Below are 18,155 nucleotides of genomic sequence, written 5' to 3'. Positions count from 1 at the left end.
AAGATTTTGGGCCATCATCCATTATTTTGTAATACGGTGAATAGATGACTCAATGGGCACTAGGACTCTTTTACTGCAGTGACGATTGTTCTGCTCTTTTCCAGTGGCATAAAATGTGAAGTCTTAAAATCTTAAAAGCAGTAAAAATAAAAGTTCCAGATCACTTTAAAAGGGGAATTAAAAAAAAATAAAAACACTGAACAGGAACAAACATGTTCCATGTATTAATGTAGTTAGTTGATCACTGTGTTGATGTACAATAGATCTGAATTAACAAAAGTTTTTCCCATTGGCACAGAATAGGAAATAACTCTTGATAAATTAGCGCTTGTATTTTCTGTAGAAGGCTATATTTAGGAGCTGAATAAATTGAGTGTTATGGGGTGGAGATTATAAAGCGTTTAAATACAGCCAAGAGTTCAGAATAATTCCATCAGTGGATCCAGCTACCACCTATAACCTACATCACTTGTATTCGTCTGTAAGAAATGGCCATTATGGAGCCATCCCACTTGCACTGCTGGTTGGAACAAAGTTGAATAGTAAATACTGCATTAGGGCATTCTGCTGTAAGTGCCCTTTATCTTTCAAATGTATTGATTCATTAGAGGGGGAAAATAGACATTTTTACCAGTGTAGGCATTCAGCCCATTTACATAGTTTTTGAGGTATACGTGTCTTGTCTGTTTTATTTTTGTTGGTTCAGCTGTACATCCATCAGCTGAGCTCCTCTCTTCTTCCTGCCTGCATTTTTGTAATGGTGTTTGTTTAAAGCAAAGGAAAAATCGGATTACATTGGTTGCTAATCTCATAAGGGCCTTCCTTTGCACAGAAGAACAATTGCTTTGATCCTATTTGCACTCATTCCCTGGTGAAAGTCCTAGTGGAAAGCTTAGAAAGGCCACTATCATCTTTATTCCTCTTAACTTCCAGTGTAGTTGGTTTATCACTTCCACTTTGTGTGTCTCATTTTGGCCTTTGGACAATTGCACAGAAATGACTCATTAAACAAGATGTTATGAAAAGCCCTATAAGCTTTGTTCCAAGATGTTCATCGTTATTCAAGTGCAGATTGTAATTAATCCCTACAAGAATAAATTTAAGTTCCCTGTACGTACCGGATCAGTCCAGACTCCTGGGTTTATTCATCCGTGTCAGCAGGCGGAGACAGAGAAAGTAAAACTGATCCTGATGCCACCTGCAGTTCCTCAGTATTTCTCTGTCTCCAGCAGTGGGTGACTGATGCTTAAACCTGCAGTTTTAGTCCAGTATTTTTTTTTTTTTTGGATTCTAGGTTAAGCCTTCCTCCCAGGGGTCGGGGTTGCTCGTGAGGAACCCCTATCCTGTTTGGTTGAGGCAGGGGGGGGCTGGGGGTCAGTGACCTTTTTTTATGCCCAAGTAACCGTGAGGTGCACATCCGGTGGTCCAGATCCCTCCCTTTCGCGTGTTGGCTCCCTAATTGGTTTTCCTCACGTTCCTCTCTTGTTTTAATTATCTTGCTGAATTGAGCTGGACAGCTCTCTTTAGTACTAGGAGGAGGAACTTTTCAGTGAGGCTGCTTTTAGAGCAGTAAAGTTTAAAAAAAAAAAAAGAAAGGTAGTAGGGAAGACAGCTTGGGTCGGCTGTCTTCTCCTCCCCCCCCCCCCCCCCCCCCCTTCCCAGCGCAGTTTTGGCGGGTTTTCATCAGTGTTTACAATTTTTTTTCTAATTTTTTCACTTGCTTTTTTGTTGGGCCGCCAGCGACGCGATGGTGAGGGGGGGGTGGCTTGTCGCTCATGTGGATCGACTCCTGCGCGTCTGAATCGCTGTGGTTTGTGTGCAGTCTGCATTTCAGGGGGGAAGGGTCCCTCGGAGCTCCTTGGGCCTGCCAAGTGGCGGAGAGGTGTTTCTTCTCCTTCCCCTGCAGCTCCAAGTATTTCTGTCCACATGAGGCATCCCGATGCAGTAACCGCTGTAACGGCGGCCAACTTGGATCCCCCGGCAGTCAGGCCCATGTTTTTAGAGCCTGGACAGGATCTTTCTCTGGTTCTTTCCCCGGTGCTCCCAGGTCCTCTTGAGGGACAGGGGGCCTTGGTAGGACCCGGGGAGGGGGGGGCCTCTCTTTGCCAACTGCTGACAGTGGGCGGGCTCTGGCTCCTTTTTCGCCTGAATTTGTGCTGCTTATGCACAAGGCGTTTTTGGCACAGCATGAGGGGTTTGTGCCTGGCGGAGGGGGCAACACCCTCCCTTTGCTCCTGGAGCCTGGTTTGTCCCAGGACGGGTCGCTGCCTGACTCTGGCGCAGGTCAGGGCACGCATGTGGCGTCACAGGTAGGCACTGCACCCTCTACAGTGTCAAGCATGCCCACGGCGGCGCCACATGAGGATCCCGCCAGCCCAGGGAAGCTTGCCGGTATTCGGTTGGCGGACCCTGACATGGTGGACCCCAACCACAGTGACGATCTGGACCCTGGGCCTGCGGCAGAGGGGGGGGATGACCACAAGATCCTGCGGTTGTTCCACAGAGAAGAACTGGCGCTGCTCATTCCTCTGATTCTGGAGGAGCTGAGTCTCCAGTCTCCGCCTGATGACTCTCGCGACAACGGTGTGGATCCAGTTTTGCAGGGCACGCAGCGTCCCTCCTCTGGGTTCCCGTACCATGAATCCGCTAAGACTGTTGAGCAGGAGTGGAATAATCCAGACGCGGGTCTGAAAATCGGTAGGGCTATGGCCAAGCTTTATGCCTTGCCGGAACAGACCCTGGAGTTGTTTGCCCTCCCTAAGGTGGATGCCACGGTCTCCGCCGTCACAAAGAAGATGACCATCCCGGTTGTGGGAGCGGCACCTCTGAAGGATGTCCAGGATCGCAAGCTGGAAATTCATCTCAAAAGGATTTTTGAGGTTTCGGCTTTGAGTCTCCATGCGGCTATTTGTTCCAGCCTCATGCAGAGGGCATGCTTTCACTGGGTACAGAGTACCTAGGAGGAGCAGATGCCTGCGGGTTTGCAAGCAGCTCAGGCAGACCGGTTGGAAGCGGTGATTGCGTTTGTAGCAGATGCATTATACGATGCGGTTCGGACGTCCTCCCGTATTATGGAGGCTGCAGTGTCAGCAAGGCACCTGCTCTGGCTTCGTAACTGGTCCAAAGCTGTTTCATCTAAGACTCAGCTGGCGTCTTTACCATTTAAGGGTCGTCTCCTATTTGGGAAGGAATTAGATCAGATTGTGAAGCAATTAGGAGACACTAAGGTGCCTCGTTTGCCAGAAGACAGACCTCGGAGTAGGCAGAGTTTTCCCACTCAGCCACGTTTTTGGGACAATCGCAAGTTTCGTCAACCGTGCCCCGCAGCGGCGGCACAGAGGTCTTTTTCACCTAGAGGTCAGTCCTGGGGGCAGTCCTTTCGAGGTGGCCGTAGACCCTTCAGGCCCTCCAGCAATACCGGTGCCTCCAGGCCCAAATCAGCTCAATGAAAGGAGGCTGGCCCACTCTGCCATTCCTTTTTTAGGAAGTCGGCTGGCATGGTTTTACGGGGAGTGGGCCAAGGTCACACAGGATCAGTGGGTACTCGGTGTGATAAGGGACGGTTACGCTTTAGAATTTGCTTGGCCCGTCCACAACCTGTTTCTAATCTCCCCCTGCGGCTCGCTGCAGAAGCGCAGGGCGGTGCAGGAGACTTTGCACAGGTTGCAACTCGTGGGGGCCGTGGTTCCGGTGCCTCCGGAGGAACTTTGAACAGGGCGATATTCGATTTTACTTTGTGGTTCCGAAGAAGGAGGGAGCTTTTTGCCCCATACTCTATTTGAAACGAGTGAACGTGGCGTTGAAGGTTCCCCGTTTTCAGATAGAAACGTTACGCTCTGTGATAGCGGCGGTACACACTCAGGAGTTCCTGGCTTCATTAGATCTGACGGAAGCGTATCTTCACATTCCAGTTTCCCGGCACCATCAACACTCCCTGAGGTTTATGGTCTTGGGGCAGCACTTCCAGTTTCAGGTGCTCCCATTCGGATTGGCCACGGCGCCTCGTATCTTTACCAAGATTATGGAGGTCGTTGCGGCGGCATTACGACGGCAGGGTGTCCTCGTCCATCCTTATCTGGACGATTGGCTCATTCAGGCAAAGTTGGAGGCCAGTTGCCATACAGCAGTGCAAACGGTACTTCAGACCTTGCAGTCGTTGGGCTGGGTGGTGAATTTGGCCAAGAGTCACCTAGTTCCGTCACAAACTCTGGAGTATCTGGGAGCGTTTTCGACACCAGCAAAGGCAGAGTCTTTCTGATGAACGAGAGAGTACGCAAGCTACAATCTCAAATTCAGTGATTGGTGCAGTTCTGAATCCCAGGAGCTTGGGATGTGTTACAGGTCCTCTGTTCCATGACTTCCACCTTGGAGCTGGTGCCGTGGGCCTTTGCTCACCCGTCTAGGAAAAGTCTTCCTCATGGAGGAGTGCATCTGCAAATTGCAGTCACAGATCTGGAATCTCCTGGAGGTTAGGGTCCCCAGGGTCTGGGATTATTTACAGATCCTGGGCTCCATGGCCTCAACCTTGGAATTGGTTCCTTGGGCATTTGCTCATATGAGACCTCTTCAGAGGGCACTACTCTCTCAGTGGGACCCGAAGTCTGAGGTTTCATCTCCCTCTGCCACTTATTGAGTCTGCCAGGTCCAGTCTATCATGGTGGCTTACACAGGACAATTTGATGCAAGGAGTGGATCTCGAGATACCGCAGTGAGTGGTAGTCACTACCGACGCCAGCCTCTCTGGCTGGGGAGCCATGTGTCAGTCCCAAGCAGTGCAAGGCCAATGGTCGATGGAGGAAGCATTGTGTTCAATCAATCTTTTGGAAACTAGGGCGGTATGGTTCAGTGGCGGATTCCGGGTAAAGATCGGCCCGGGGAGTTTCCGCCCAGGCCGTCCCAGGAGATACCCCGTGGTCTGCCGAGCGCGGCTCTGTTGCGGCCGCACTCGGCAGACCACATGACCAGAGCAACTGGTCCACCAGGGGATGCCCAATCCCCCGATCGGCCAATCCGCCCCTGGTATGGTTAGCTCTTCAGGCCTTCCTCCCACTCTTGTGACATTGAGCGGTTTGAGTTCTCTCTGACAATGCAATAAGAGTAGCTTACATCAGTCGCCAAGGGGGCACCAAAAGTCAGGCGTGGCCAGGGAGGTGGAGATGCTGATGTCATGGGCGGAGCAGAACCTCACCCGCTTAGTGGCGCCGCATATAGCTGGCTCGAGCAATGTACAGGCGGATTTCCTGAGCCGCCAGCAGTTGGACCCCGGAGAATGGGAACTATCGGACAAAGCGATGACCCTCATCTCAAACAAGTGGGGCAAATCTCACTTGGATCTCATGGCAACCCACAAGAATGCCAAAGGACCCCACTTCTTCAGTCGCAGAAGGAACTTTGGGGCAGAAGGAGTGGATACTCTAATCCTGCCCTGGCCTCACAAAGTGCTGATTTACGTATTGCCATCCTGGCCTCTAGTGGGCAAGGTTCTCAGAAGAATAGAGATCCACCCAGGAACAGTGATTCTTGTGGCTCTGGTGTGGTCTCATCGACTTGGTTTGCGGATCTAGTCAGTCTTGCAGTAGGCTGTCCCCTGAGGCTGCGCCATCTGCAAAATCTCCTACAGCAAGTCCCTATCTTTTTTGATCAGCCGGATTGCTTTTATCTAACTGCTTGGCTTTTGAAAGGAGGCAATTGAGGAAGAGATGGTATCCAGAGGATGTTATTGCTAAGAACATAAGAAATTGCCATACTGGGTCAGACCAAGGGTCCATCAAGCCCAGTATCCTGTTTCTAACAGTGGCGAATCCAGGCTACAAGTACCTGGCAAGTACCCAAACATTAGAACCCATGCTACTAACACCAGTAATAGCAACAGCTAATCCCTATATCAACCTGATTAATAGCAGTTAATGAACTTCTCCAAGAACTTATTCAAACCTTTTTAAACCTAGTTACATTAACTGCACTACCCACATCCTCTGGCAACAAATTCTAGAGATTAATTGTGCATTGAGTGAAGAAAATGTTCTCCAATTAATTTTAAATGTACTACTTGCCAACTTCATGAAGTGCCCCCTAGTCCTTCTATTATCTAGCTTGAAAGACCTCTACATCCCTGGCATATGTCCAGGTATGGAGGGTCTTTGAGTCTTGGTTTGCAGAGTGGGATGTTTCACATAGGAGAGCTTCAGTGCCACAGATGTTAGCCTTTATACAAAAGAGTCTATCACAAGGACTGTCATTCAATTCCCTGAGGGTGCAGGTGTCTGCCTTAGGATGTTTATTAGGCAAGATCGAAGGGGCATCCTTGACTGCACATCCAAACGTCATGCATTTCCTCCGAGGAGCGAAACACTTGCGGCCCCCTACTCGACAGATTTGTCCTTCTTGGAGCCTCAATCTCGTGCTTAAGAGCTTGTGTGCAGTTCCTTATGAACCCCCTTAAAAGGGCTACCATAAAAGTTCTCACTTTGAAGGTTGTTTTTCTGGTAGCTAGTTGATCGGCTAGGCGAGTGCCTGAACTTCAAGTCCTGTCTTGTTAGGGAACACTTTCTTCAGTTTTCGGACTTCGGAGTTTCTTTGCGGACGGTTCCCTCCTTCTTACCTAAAGTCATTTTGGCGTTTCATGAGAGTCAGTCAGTGGAACTTCCGGCCTTTTTGAGTTTGGAGACTGATTCTCCTCATGTTAAGAAATTATGATGGCTGGATATCAGGAGAACTTTATTGCGCTATCTGGAGGTCATTAACAGCTTCAGACTCTCGGATCACCTTTTTGTCCTATGGAGTGGGGCTAAAAAGGGTCAGCAAGCTTCAAAGGCCACCATTGCGCGTTGGTTAAAAGAAGCGATCAGTTCCACGTATATATTGGGTGGTAGTCCTGTCCCAGAGGGGTTAAGGGCTTATTCTACTCGTTCACAGGTGACATCCTGGGCGGAATGTCAGTGGTTGTCTTCTCAGGAGATTTGTAGGGCAGCCCCTTGGAAATCATTGCACATGTTTGCCAGACACTGTCGGTTGGATGTCCAAACCTCTGAAGTCTGTAGCTTCGGTGAAAGTGTTCTTAGAGTGGGACTCTCGCAGTCCCACCCCGGTTAGGGAAGCTTTGGTACATCCCAGGAGGATGGACTGATCTGGTTACATACAGGGAAAGGAAAGTTTGGTTCTTACCTGCTAACTTTCATTCCTGTAGTACCATGGATCAGTCCAGAATCCTGCCCGGGAAAGGGGAGAGCATTGTGGAGAGTCCGCTCGATCTGTTTGTTTTCCGTAATATTGGAAATCTTCTGAAGAATAGCATAGATTTCTCTTTAAATCTGTTTGAACAATTTTTACTCTTTCCTCTGCTCATTCATGATAGTTTTGTTGAAAGTTTTGAATTTTTAAATTCTGCTTGGGTATCTATTAATAATGAGGAGCTGCAGGTGGCACACTACGTTACTAGGCGGTGCCAGCAAAACTCGTTGTCTCCATCTGCAGGAAAGGAAGCAAAATGCAGGAGTCTGGACTGATCCGTGGTACTACAGGAACAAAAATTAGCAGGTATCCTTGCTCCAGCCTCCCCTTCTGTCTCTGCAGCAATCAGCAGCACTGTGAGATCAGGAGGGGGGCTAGAGCAGAATGGCTCTTTGCTCTGTTCTTTTGTGTGTCCTTCCTGCTGTAGCCCCTCCACTCCTATTCTCTGCAGTGCTACTCAGTTGCCATGTGGCCAGGAGGGCAAGAGCCATATTTTGCACACAAGAGCTACATGTGGCTCCCAAGCCACAGGTTGGCTATCCCTGCCCTAGTCCAATTTTGTGTACATACTTAAATCTATGCCTAGCTCCTTGATCTTGGTTTGTGCAGTAAATACATTGTTAATAAATCTTCTAGAAAGTGTCTTTGTTAGATGTAATGCACCATATAAAAATAATAATTTGTTTTGCCTTCTAGGTACATGATCCGTCGCTCTCTAGAGCAGCATGGCTTACCATGGGCCGTGATCTCTATTCCTGTCAATGTTACCAGTATGCCAATGTATGAAATGATGCAGCCACCATGGACCTTTTGGTAATAAAGCAAAATGAGTGGGGGTGGAGTTTTAACAGACCTCTGACAGAGACCTTTTTTTGAGAGATCCCAAAAACTTTTGGTACAAGTATTATATAAAGACTGGTTCCATACCCTCAGCACTTCTTGTTGTCTGAACCTACTGATGCTCCCTGTTTTGCTTAAGTATTGTGCCCAACTGTCTGAGATGTCCTATGCTTCCAACCATCCTATACAAGTATCTATTTCTTAATCCCTTGATAACAAGGGAAGGGAGTTTTCAACATATCTCAGCTGTGGTTTGTGGAATGTGCTACCTAGGTCTAGGAGTTCAAGAGCAATTGTGCAATCTTGTGTTAATAATATATATTTTTTGTAAGTATTTTATCAAAAGTCTTGCCATCTAGTTTGTAACTTTTTGTTTCTTTTCTCATCATTGCTAAATATTGAAGATTTGTAATAATAATACAAACTTTCCTCCTTGTTTTATGGGTTTGTGTTTTGGTTGCTGTCTTATTTTCTGGTCTTTATTTTCCAGGATTCTAAGAAGTAAAACTTGCATTCAGTAATGCAACTGACTTAGTAATACCATCCATTGGTATTACTAAGTCAGTTTTTATCTGACTTAGTAATACATTTGTTTTAAACTAGGTAATGCTACATGCATAACAGGGAAATTAGTCTTCAGTTGGCTTTGTGATGAATTATGTTTCTGTAACACTGACAGTGCACACACACAGCAATATACAGAGATTATGTCTGTCTGACCCACTATCTTTAGAGAAAGAAATACAAGGCTAAAGCATTTGACAATGACAGCAAAGGAAATACAAAAAACGTACATGTTCCCTGAACATACCTGGATCAGTCCAGACCATGGGTTATGCCTCCCTTCCAGCAGCTGGAGACAGATGGAGACAGAGAAAAAACTTGAAAGACACTCTCACTTAACCTGGTGTGCCTCCTGCATCCCTTCAGTATTTCTCTGTCTCCAGCAGATGGAGGTCTTAGCAAACCCTGCAGTCTTGCCCTGTTTCTGGGGTGTAGGCTATCCCTTAAAATTATCTAAAAGTAAACTAGCTATAAGTTCTGAATCAAGCAAGTTTAAAAAAAAAAGACAATTCTTCTGCAGAGGAAAGTATTTTCCCTATCCTCCCAGGGGGTTGTTAGATCTTGCGGGGGTCATTCTCTCTGGCAGGTTATAGGAGCTGGGGTTGGTAACCCCGCAGGGCTCCAGCCAGGTAAGGAGCTGGGGAAGTGATTACTGGTGGTCCAGTCCCAGTCCTGCACATTTTTACATTCAGAAATTAACGCCTGCTCTAATTTCTGAGCAACCCAAAAAAGTGTACAGAAAAGCAGAAACTACTGCTTTTCTGTATGTCCTCTGACTTAATATTATGGCATATTAAGTAGGAGGAACCAAAATTTAAAAGAGTGTGCAGGCGGTCAGGTTAGGAAAAGGGATGCTCAATTAACAAGTGTCCATTTTCCAACATGTGCTGTGCACAGATTAGGAAAACATATCGTCCATTTTCCTAACCTGTTGACAGCCACCTCTCCTAGGCACCCACTGCCAGGGAGATGCTTAGGGGGCACATTTGTCCTTAGCACCTCCTTGGCAGTGTGACCCCCTCATTTAAATATTTAATCTCAGGCCCAGGAGAGGTGCTTGGGCGCGCATTAGGAAAGTAGGCGCTGAACACTGAGTGCCCATTTTCCACGCTGATTTTTTTGCATTGGCCCAAAGTGCCTGGTACATCTTCACTCTCTTGTACATTTTGTCTAAATACGGTTATCCCTGTCAGGTTTCTATAGGGTACTATGTTGTAATAAGAGAAATGTTTCAGCAATGGGAAGCGCAGAAAGGTGTAAATAAGATAGTGAGGGAAAGGCATTAGAACCTTTGTCTGGTCCTGAGGAGGTTCAGAGCTGGGTTGTTGGAGATAGTTTGATCTGCTGAACATAACAAAGGTGCCTCTTTTTGCAAGGGCCAAAGACCCATTGGGAGGAGTGGAAGCCCTAATCCAGAACCTAATCCATCCCAGGGGAAGTCTGAAGTTAGTAGGGCATGTGTGTGTTAGATAAGAAAGTTCCCATTTTTCCATGGGGCCTAAGGAAGGACATGGCCTTAGTGGAAATCCGAGAGGAACAATTCTTGAGGCAGTGAGTAAGTAGGTGGAGCTTTTTGACGATCGATGAAGCTATGCTTTATTTTCCTGAACCTGTGGTAGATTGCAGAAATTCTTTCCTTGCGCTGTTGCCAGACTTCAGTTGGAATCATTTAGTAATTTTATTTTATTTGCTTGGAATTCCAAAGTTGAGTGTGGACCAAGATTTCATTATCCCTTGGGCCCAACAGGTAATCCTGCTCACTGGGGCACAAATCCAGGTTCGGTTTCCCAGGGGCTGCATCAAGTAAATCAGTGCTCTGCCACCTCTAAACTGTGACCGCCTTGGCTAGAGGGGGGATAGGGGGATTACAATACAAGTCAAAATGGTTGTATACACATTATATACTATGATCCTGATAGAATAATTTTAGAAATATTCAAAAACAAAAAAAAAAAGTCTTGACTTCATAAGCCTTAACATCCTTTATCACAGCCAAATCCCAAATTAGCTTTTTAAAAAAAAAAAAAAAAATTGCCTTACCAAGCCCCTTATTAAGGTAAAGAGTGCACCTGTGTCCAACCACACTTGTTGAGCTGTTTCAAATACTCCAGATAAAGAATAAAGTAGTTCTTGTTAAGGAATGTGAATTTGAAGCAAAAATCAACATCTACCAAACAAGGTTATTCTGAAAAAAACTCCAGGATAACATTATTCAAATGGTAGAGATTGGGGGAAGGGTAGGTACAAGACAATATTAAGGTGTTTGAACAGCCCATCATTGTAAAGTGGAAACAGTTTGGCATCCCCAAAGCTGTGATCAGGCTGTCCCTCCAAAGTCAGTAGCCTCTGAAGCCTAAGATCACTCTAAAAGCCTCGGGCTAGGTCTGGGGGAAATGCTGACTGTTCAACAATTTCAAGATTACTGCACAACTGTGGACGGGGTGGGGGAGTATCATGAAATAAGCCACTGCTGAGGAAAAGCCAGATGCTGTACTGCACAGCATTTAAAAAGAAGCACTTACACCCTGCACACATGTAGGAGGTTTTGTGGTCTGATGAGATCAAAGTGGAATTATTATTAATTTAATGCTAAGCGATATGTGTGATACAAAACAAACAGCATAGTTCCCTCTAAGCTGAGCACGTGAGCGATTGCTCATACAGTTCAGAGTTTCACCAGAGGTTTTACATGGTCGCTCCTAAATTTTTCTTTGTCCTACATACAGAAATGCAATAGTGTTGTTCACACAAAAAAAAATGTACACACACCTGGTAATTCCTCAGAGGGAACATTGCATATCACCCTCCTAACCCCATCCCTATGCCCACCTAAAAGCATGGTGGTGGCAGCATAGTTTTGGGGATGTTTTGTAGCAGTTGGGACAAGACTTATGAAGAATGATGGTGTAAGGCACAGTTCAACCCTAGAGGAAAACTTGTTTTAATCTGTCCTTGACTGCACTGGGCCTGGGGAGAAGATCCATCTTTCAGCAAGACAATGATCCTCCAGACATAGGAAAAGCAACAATGGAGCCGCTCAGCATGAAGAAATGTAATGTCCTTAAATGGCACAATTAAACCCCAGACTTGAATCCAACAGAAAATTTGTGGCAAGACTTGCCACAAATTTTCTGTTGGATTCAAGTCTGGGGTTTAATTGTGCCATTTAAGGACATTACATTTCTTCATGCTGAGCGGCTCCATTGTTGCTTTTCCAATGTCTGGAGGATCATTGTCTTGCTGAAAGATGGATCTTCTCCCCAGAAGCGTACAGGCCATAGACTAGCCCCAGCCCCCTCAAATGAGCCTATGCTTTTCTGCCACGAATGGGCCAAAACTGTACCATCGCACTGTGTAAAGGTGGTAGACCCTTAACCTATTATTGCTAAATAAACAAGCCACTAACTCATGCCGGTTATTACTGCAAAAGTAACCTCCAAGAGTCAAGAGGTATATAAACTGATAGAATCCAGGCTTTTTTTTTGGGGGGGGGGAGGTTCTAATTCTTAATTAACAGGCCGATACAGTAAGGATGTGAAAGAGAGGGCGGCAGGCCCGGGCGCACACACAGTTTAGATCACATACCGCTCGATACAGTATTTAAATGACACGCAAATACAAGCTGCGTCCAAAGCGCGTCCATGAAGTGCAATCCATTTTACTGTATAGAGTGCTATATAGCGCCTATATAATATCCTGGCTGCGCTGGTACCTGTCATTTCAAATGACATTTGAAATGACAGGTACCAGGAAGTGAATGGTTCACCTGTGCGCGCAGCTCCGAATTTCCGCCTCCTTCGGACGGGCAAGAGACTAAATTTCTCGGGCAAACTTTCCCCCAGCCCCCGCTCCCCTGCCCTGGCCACGGCCACGCAAGCCCCCAGCAGCAGAAGGGCATCCATGGGTGCCGGTCTCCCATGCGGGCGTGCTGACAGCTCCGGAGCAGCCCCAGTCCTCTCTCCCCTCCTCCCGAGTGGCTTCAGCAGCAGCCCGGGGCGGATCGGGCGCTCCCCATGCGAGGCGCGGCTTCCAGCAGCCCCCACTGGCGAAGGTGCATGAACGCCCGCCTGTACGTGCATGAGCGCACGCCGTGACCTCTGACGTCCAGCCGGGCGCTCAGGTCATGGCATGCGCTCATGCACCTTCGCCGGCGGTGGCTGCTGGAAGCCGCGCCTCGCATGGCGAGCGCCCGATCCACCCCGGGCTGCTGAAGCCGCTCTTGCCGCCGGCTGCCCCCGGGAGGCAGGGGAGCCGTGGTGCGCGCCTCGGGAGGAGGGGAGAGAGGACTGGGTCTGCTCCAGAGCAGTTCTTGTTTCTGCTGGCGATGTATCTGTTTGTCATTCAAAAGAAAATTCACATGCAGGAAGCTTGTTACAATTTATTCACTATTTGCTTTAATAACATGTCGAGTCGTTTTCTCTCTTTTGTTCCTGGCTGACAGCTTAATAGCATCATTTTAGCTTTAATACTGCTGCCACTTTAGTAATTATTTCTCCTTTGCAGTGAGCTTTAACACTGTTCATTTTTTAATTTCGTCTCTCTGCTAAGTTCACCACACTAACGCCAGGGTAAGGGTAGGCGGTAAATTAGGTTAAAGACGCAGCAAAACAGCGGGTTAAAAAGGCGATAAATCGGGCCGCACGTTACTGTATGGGAGGGAATAGCTAATCCGATCGTTTACATATCCTATACATGCCGCGGGCGGAAAGGGATATGGCACTGTTTCAGGAAGCGGTAAGGATTGGTAAAATCGGATAGTGAATTGCGGGTTAGACTTACGCGGTCAACTTGTGGGTACAAAGCAGGTTAGAAACAGGGTAACCGTGGCCGCGCTTTACTGTATCTGCCTGTAAGTTTGTAATTGTGAAAGAACAATTATTGAAATATTAAAGTGTAGAGTATGTTATGAAGATCAGTGAAACTTTAATGCATTATTTGTATTTTTTAGATAGAAGAATGTGAAAAATGTACAAGGGGGGGGGGGGGTGGAGGCATTGTAACTGGTGAAATGTCTACTTAAATGTGCTTTGTTTTATTTTTTTCAAAAGAGAAGCTCCTGAAGGTATTATAGCATGTAGATCAGGGCTTCCCAAACCTACCCCACAGCTATTTGCGTTTTTAGGCTATCTGCAATGAATATGCATGAGATAAATTTGTATATCATGGAGATTCAGTATATGCATATTCATTGTGGATATCCTGAAATCCCAACTGGCTCTGGGGTCCCCGAGGCAGGTTTGGGAAGCCCTGATCCAGACAGACTTTTCACCCTGTTCCCCTCATTTTGAATGCTATTGTGCCCTGGTGTAAGCAATACCAAAAAGTGGTAGGTTACCCTAGCATTGAAATAGTGGGAGTGTTGCTTTCCCCTCTACGGAGGCCAGAGCTTCCCACCTCTTCCTGGGGACCCCCACAGCTACTCGGGTTTTTAGGATATCCACATGAAGATGTATGAAATAGATCTGCATAAGAACATAAGAACATGCCATACTGGGTCAGACCAAGGGTCCATCAAGCCCAGCATCCTGTTTCCAACAGTGGCCAATCCAGGCCATAAGAACCTGGCAAGTACCCAAAAACTAAGTCTATTCCATGTAACCATTGCTAATGGCAGTGGCTATTCTCTAAGTGAACTTAATAGCAGGTAATGGACTTCTCCTCCAAGAACTTATCCAATCCTTTCTTAAACACAGCTATACTAACTGCACGAACCACATCCTCTGGCAACAAATTCCAGAGTTTAATTGTGCGTTGAGTAAAAAAGAACTTTCTCCAATTAGTTTTAAATGTGCCCCATGCTAACTTCATGGAGTGCCCCCTAGTCTTTCTATTATCCGAAAGAGTAAATAACTGATTCACATCTACCCGTTCTAGACTTCTCATGATTTTAAACATCTCTATCATATCCCCCCTCAGTCGTCTCTTCTCCAAGCTGAAAAGTCCTAACCTCTTTAGTCTTTCCTCATAGGGGAGTTGTTCCATTCCCCTTATCATTTTGGTAGCCCTTCTCTGTACCTTCTCCATCGCAATTATATCTTTCTTGAGATGCAGCGACCAGAATTGTACACAGTATTCAAGGTGTGGTCTCACCATGGAGCGATACAGAGGCATTATAACATTTTCCGTTTTATTCACCATTCCCTTTCTAATAATTCCCAACATTCTGTTTGCTTTTTTGACTGCCGCAGCACACTGAACCGACGATTTCAATGTGTTATCCACTATGACACCTAGATCTCTTTCTTGGGTTGTAGCACCTAATATGGAACCCAACATTGTGTAATTATAGCATGGGTTATTTTTCCCTATATGCATCACCTTGCACTTATCCACATTAAATTTCATCTGCCATTTGGATGCCCAATTTTCCAGTCTCACAAGGTCTTCCTGCAATTTATCACAATCTGCTTGTGATTTAACTACTCTGAACAATTTTGTGTCATCTGCAAATTTGATTATCTCACTCGTCGTATTTCTTTCCAGATCATTTATAAATATATTGAACAGTAAGGGTCCCAATACAGATCCCTGAAGCACTCCACTGCCCACCCCCACTTTCACTGAGAAAATTGCCCATTTAATCCTACTCTCTGTTTCCTGTCTTTTAGCCAGTTTGCAATCCACGAAAGGACATCGCCACCTATCCCATGACTTTTTATTTTTCCTAGAAGCCTCTCATGAGGAACTTTGTCAAACGCCTTCTGAAAATCCAAGTATACTATATCTACCGGTTCACCTTTATCCACATGTTTATTAACTCCTTTAAAAAAGTGAAGCAGATTTGTGAGGCAAGACTTGCCCTGGGTAAAGCCATGCTGACTTTGTTCCATTAAACCGTGTCTTTCTATATGTTCTGTGATTTTGATGTTTAGAACACTTTCCACTATTTTTCTGGCATGAAGTCAGGCTAACCGGTCTGTAGTTTCCCGGATCGCCCCTGGAGCCCTTTTTAAATATTGGGGTTACATTTGCTATCCTCCAGTCTTCAGGTACAATGGATGATTTTAATGATAAGTTACAAATTTTTACTAATAGGTCTGAAATTTCATTTTTTAGTTCCTTCAGAACTCTGGGGTGTATACGATCCGGTCCAGGTGATTTACTACTCTTCAGTTTGGCAATCAGGCCTACCACATCTTCTAGGTTCACCGTGATTTGATTCAGTCCATCTGAATCATTACCCATGAAAACCTTCTCCATTACAGGTACCTCCCCAACATCCTCTTCAGTAAACACCGAAGCAAAGAAATCATTTAATCTTTCCGCGATGGCCTTATCTTCTCTAAGTGCCCCTTTAACCCTTCGATCATCTAACGGTCCAACTGACTCCCTCACAGGCTTTGCTTCGGATATATTTAAAAAAGTTTTTACTGTGAGTTTTTGCCTCTACAGCCAACTTCTGTATTGGCCCCATACACTGTATTAGCCCCATACACTGGGGCCAATACAGTACATGCAGCCGAGCACACTGTATAACCCACAGTTGGACACGGGTTTTTATAGGTGCTAACTAATTGCCTTATGCATCTAATCTGGAGTGAATCTAATAGCACTCATCACATACAGATGCATGCGAATGAGGCTATTAGCTATTCACTCCCAATGCAAAAAAAAAAAAAAAAGGGTGTCTAGGATGCACATTTTAGCAATCAGAAATTAACGCCCACCCGGAGCAGGCATTAACAGCTAAGTGTTCCTAAAACTAGTCCAGAAAAGCACAAAAAACTTTTTTTGTACTACCTCCTACTTAATATCATTGCGATATTAAGTAGGAGGAAAAACTAACTTAAAAAAAAAAAAGCACCTGCAGTCAGGTGCAGGAACCAGATGCTCAATTGAGAAGAGTCCATTTCCTAAACCCCTGGCGATGCAGCGTTTAGGAAACCGATGCTGAAACTCTGCGTCAGTTTTCCTAAGTGGCAGACGGCTGACACATTTCAGCTCCCGTTATCAAGAAGGCGCTAGGGGCACGCAAGCGACTAGCGCCTCGATAACGCAACCCCTGATTTAAATATTGCATGGCACGGGCGCATTAGGAAAGCGGGCACTGACTGCTCAGCTCCCACTTTCTGCACATAAATATTGCATCAGCCCCATTAGAAACAATCTCCTACATCTTCACTGTGGCTATCCTGAAAACCTGACTGGCTCGACATACTCAGAGGACAGGGTTGAGGATCACTGACCTACAGTCCTGAAAGTCGAGATGTGCATAAATGTTTTCTTGTAAAGACTATAGAGCCTGCTGAATTCTACATTCCAAAGCTACAATGGTAATGTTTGCCCTGTAATAAGTGGTTTTCCATATATGAGTGCTGGGAATTTCCAGATGGGAGCTGGGCTACATAAGTATTTCAGAGAGTTTGCAAATGAGGTGGTGTGGCACTTGAAAAGTGGGTAGGTAGTGTGAGGTTCCTGTCCTTACTCTGCCCTATTACAGTCCACATAGGCTCAGGAAGCTTTTCCCTGCTTTTTCTATAGAGGACTACCCTCACTCAGTTTAATTTACATATTTAAAAAGGGAAAAATCAGGGTCATGCATAGGGAAAATAGGCTAATGATGCATTTTGCAGTTCAGTGGAAGGCAGGCCTGAAATGTATCATCATATGCTCATTATCATCTAATTCACCATCTGACTTCCAGCAGTGGCTCTGAACAGCTATGTTAGGGGTGGCATACTCTAGTCCTCAAGGGCCACAAATAGGTGCAGTTGTCAGGCTATCCACATTTAATATGCATGAGAGAGATCTCCATACAATAAAAGCACTGCATGTAAATCTATCTCCTGCATATTTATTGTAGATATCTGAAAGCCAGGCCCGGTTGTAGCTCGAGGACTGCAGCTGAACACCCTTAAGCTATTTTTTTTTAATTTGTTGGCCTTCCTGAACAGCTACTCACCAAAGCTTCCTTTCAGCTTTCAAAGTGGGTGAATTGAGCCCAATAGACCAAAAAAAAAAATGTCAGATGCCATTTCCAATACCTATCTTTACTTTTCAATAAGCACTAACTTTCACAAAGACAACACTAGTTTTGGCAGCAAAGTTGAGAAAGGAGGAAATAGATCCATATCCTACTTAGGTAACTAGCTGATCCAAGTATGCTCAAAAAGTCTGAAAAGGAAAATTGTTACAGTCCTTCAGGATCATGGCTGTGTGTTAAACTGGAGGGGGAAAATGCACTGGCTCCGAGCTCAGCAAGTAATTCTACATAAATTAAGAAAAATATCCCTGACACCACAGTTAAAGGAAGTAAATCTGTTACAGAGAGTGTCATGAGAACATCAGAAATAAGAGGCAATAACAGATACAAGCCTATAAAGCTGGGAGTGCTCATGAGCAGATTTATGCAGCATAAGAAACAGGGTTGTTTTAGGAAGCAAAATTATTGCTCAATCAACTGGAAATGAAAGCAGCATACAAAAGCCTACTGCACTTCAAAATTATTTGCAAGCGGAAGTAGTTACCTATAGCAACAGGCAAGGAGGCATAAAAAGCATAGGTTTATTAAAAGATACAGG

The 18,155-nt window shown here is 45.7% G+C and overlaps 1 protein-coding gene across 1 annotated transcript in view; it reads left to right on the top strand.

Annotated features, from left to right (window-relative positions):
* The window catches only part of PRADC1 (protease associated domain containing 1), a 38,380-nt gene extending 29,869 nt beyond the window's left edge, over window positions 1–8,511 (top strand). Inside the window, exon 6 of the mRNA XM_029594650.1 lies at window positions 7,927–8,511. Coding sequence (XP_029450510.1) covers window positions 7,927–8,047 — 121 coding nt within the window. The 3' untranslated portion in view covers window positions 8,048–8,511. The remainder of the gene's footprint in view (window positions 1–7,926) is intronic.
* Window positions 8,512–18,155: the final 9,644 nt, after the last annotated feature.

The sequence above is a fragment of the Rhinatrema bivittatum genome, chromosome 1, assembly GCF_901001135.1.
Source record: "Rhinatrema bivittatum chromosome 1, aRhiBiv1.1, whole genome shotgun sequence".
Lineage (NCBI taxonomy): Eukaryota > Metazoa > Chordata > Amphibia > Gymnophiona > Rhinatrematidae > Rhinatrema > Rhinatrema bivittatum.
Note: the sequence above shows the minus strand (reverse complement) of the source record. Positions and strands in the feature narration are given on the sequence as shown.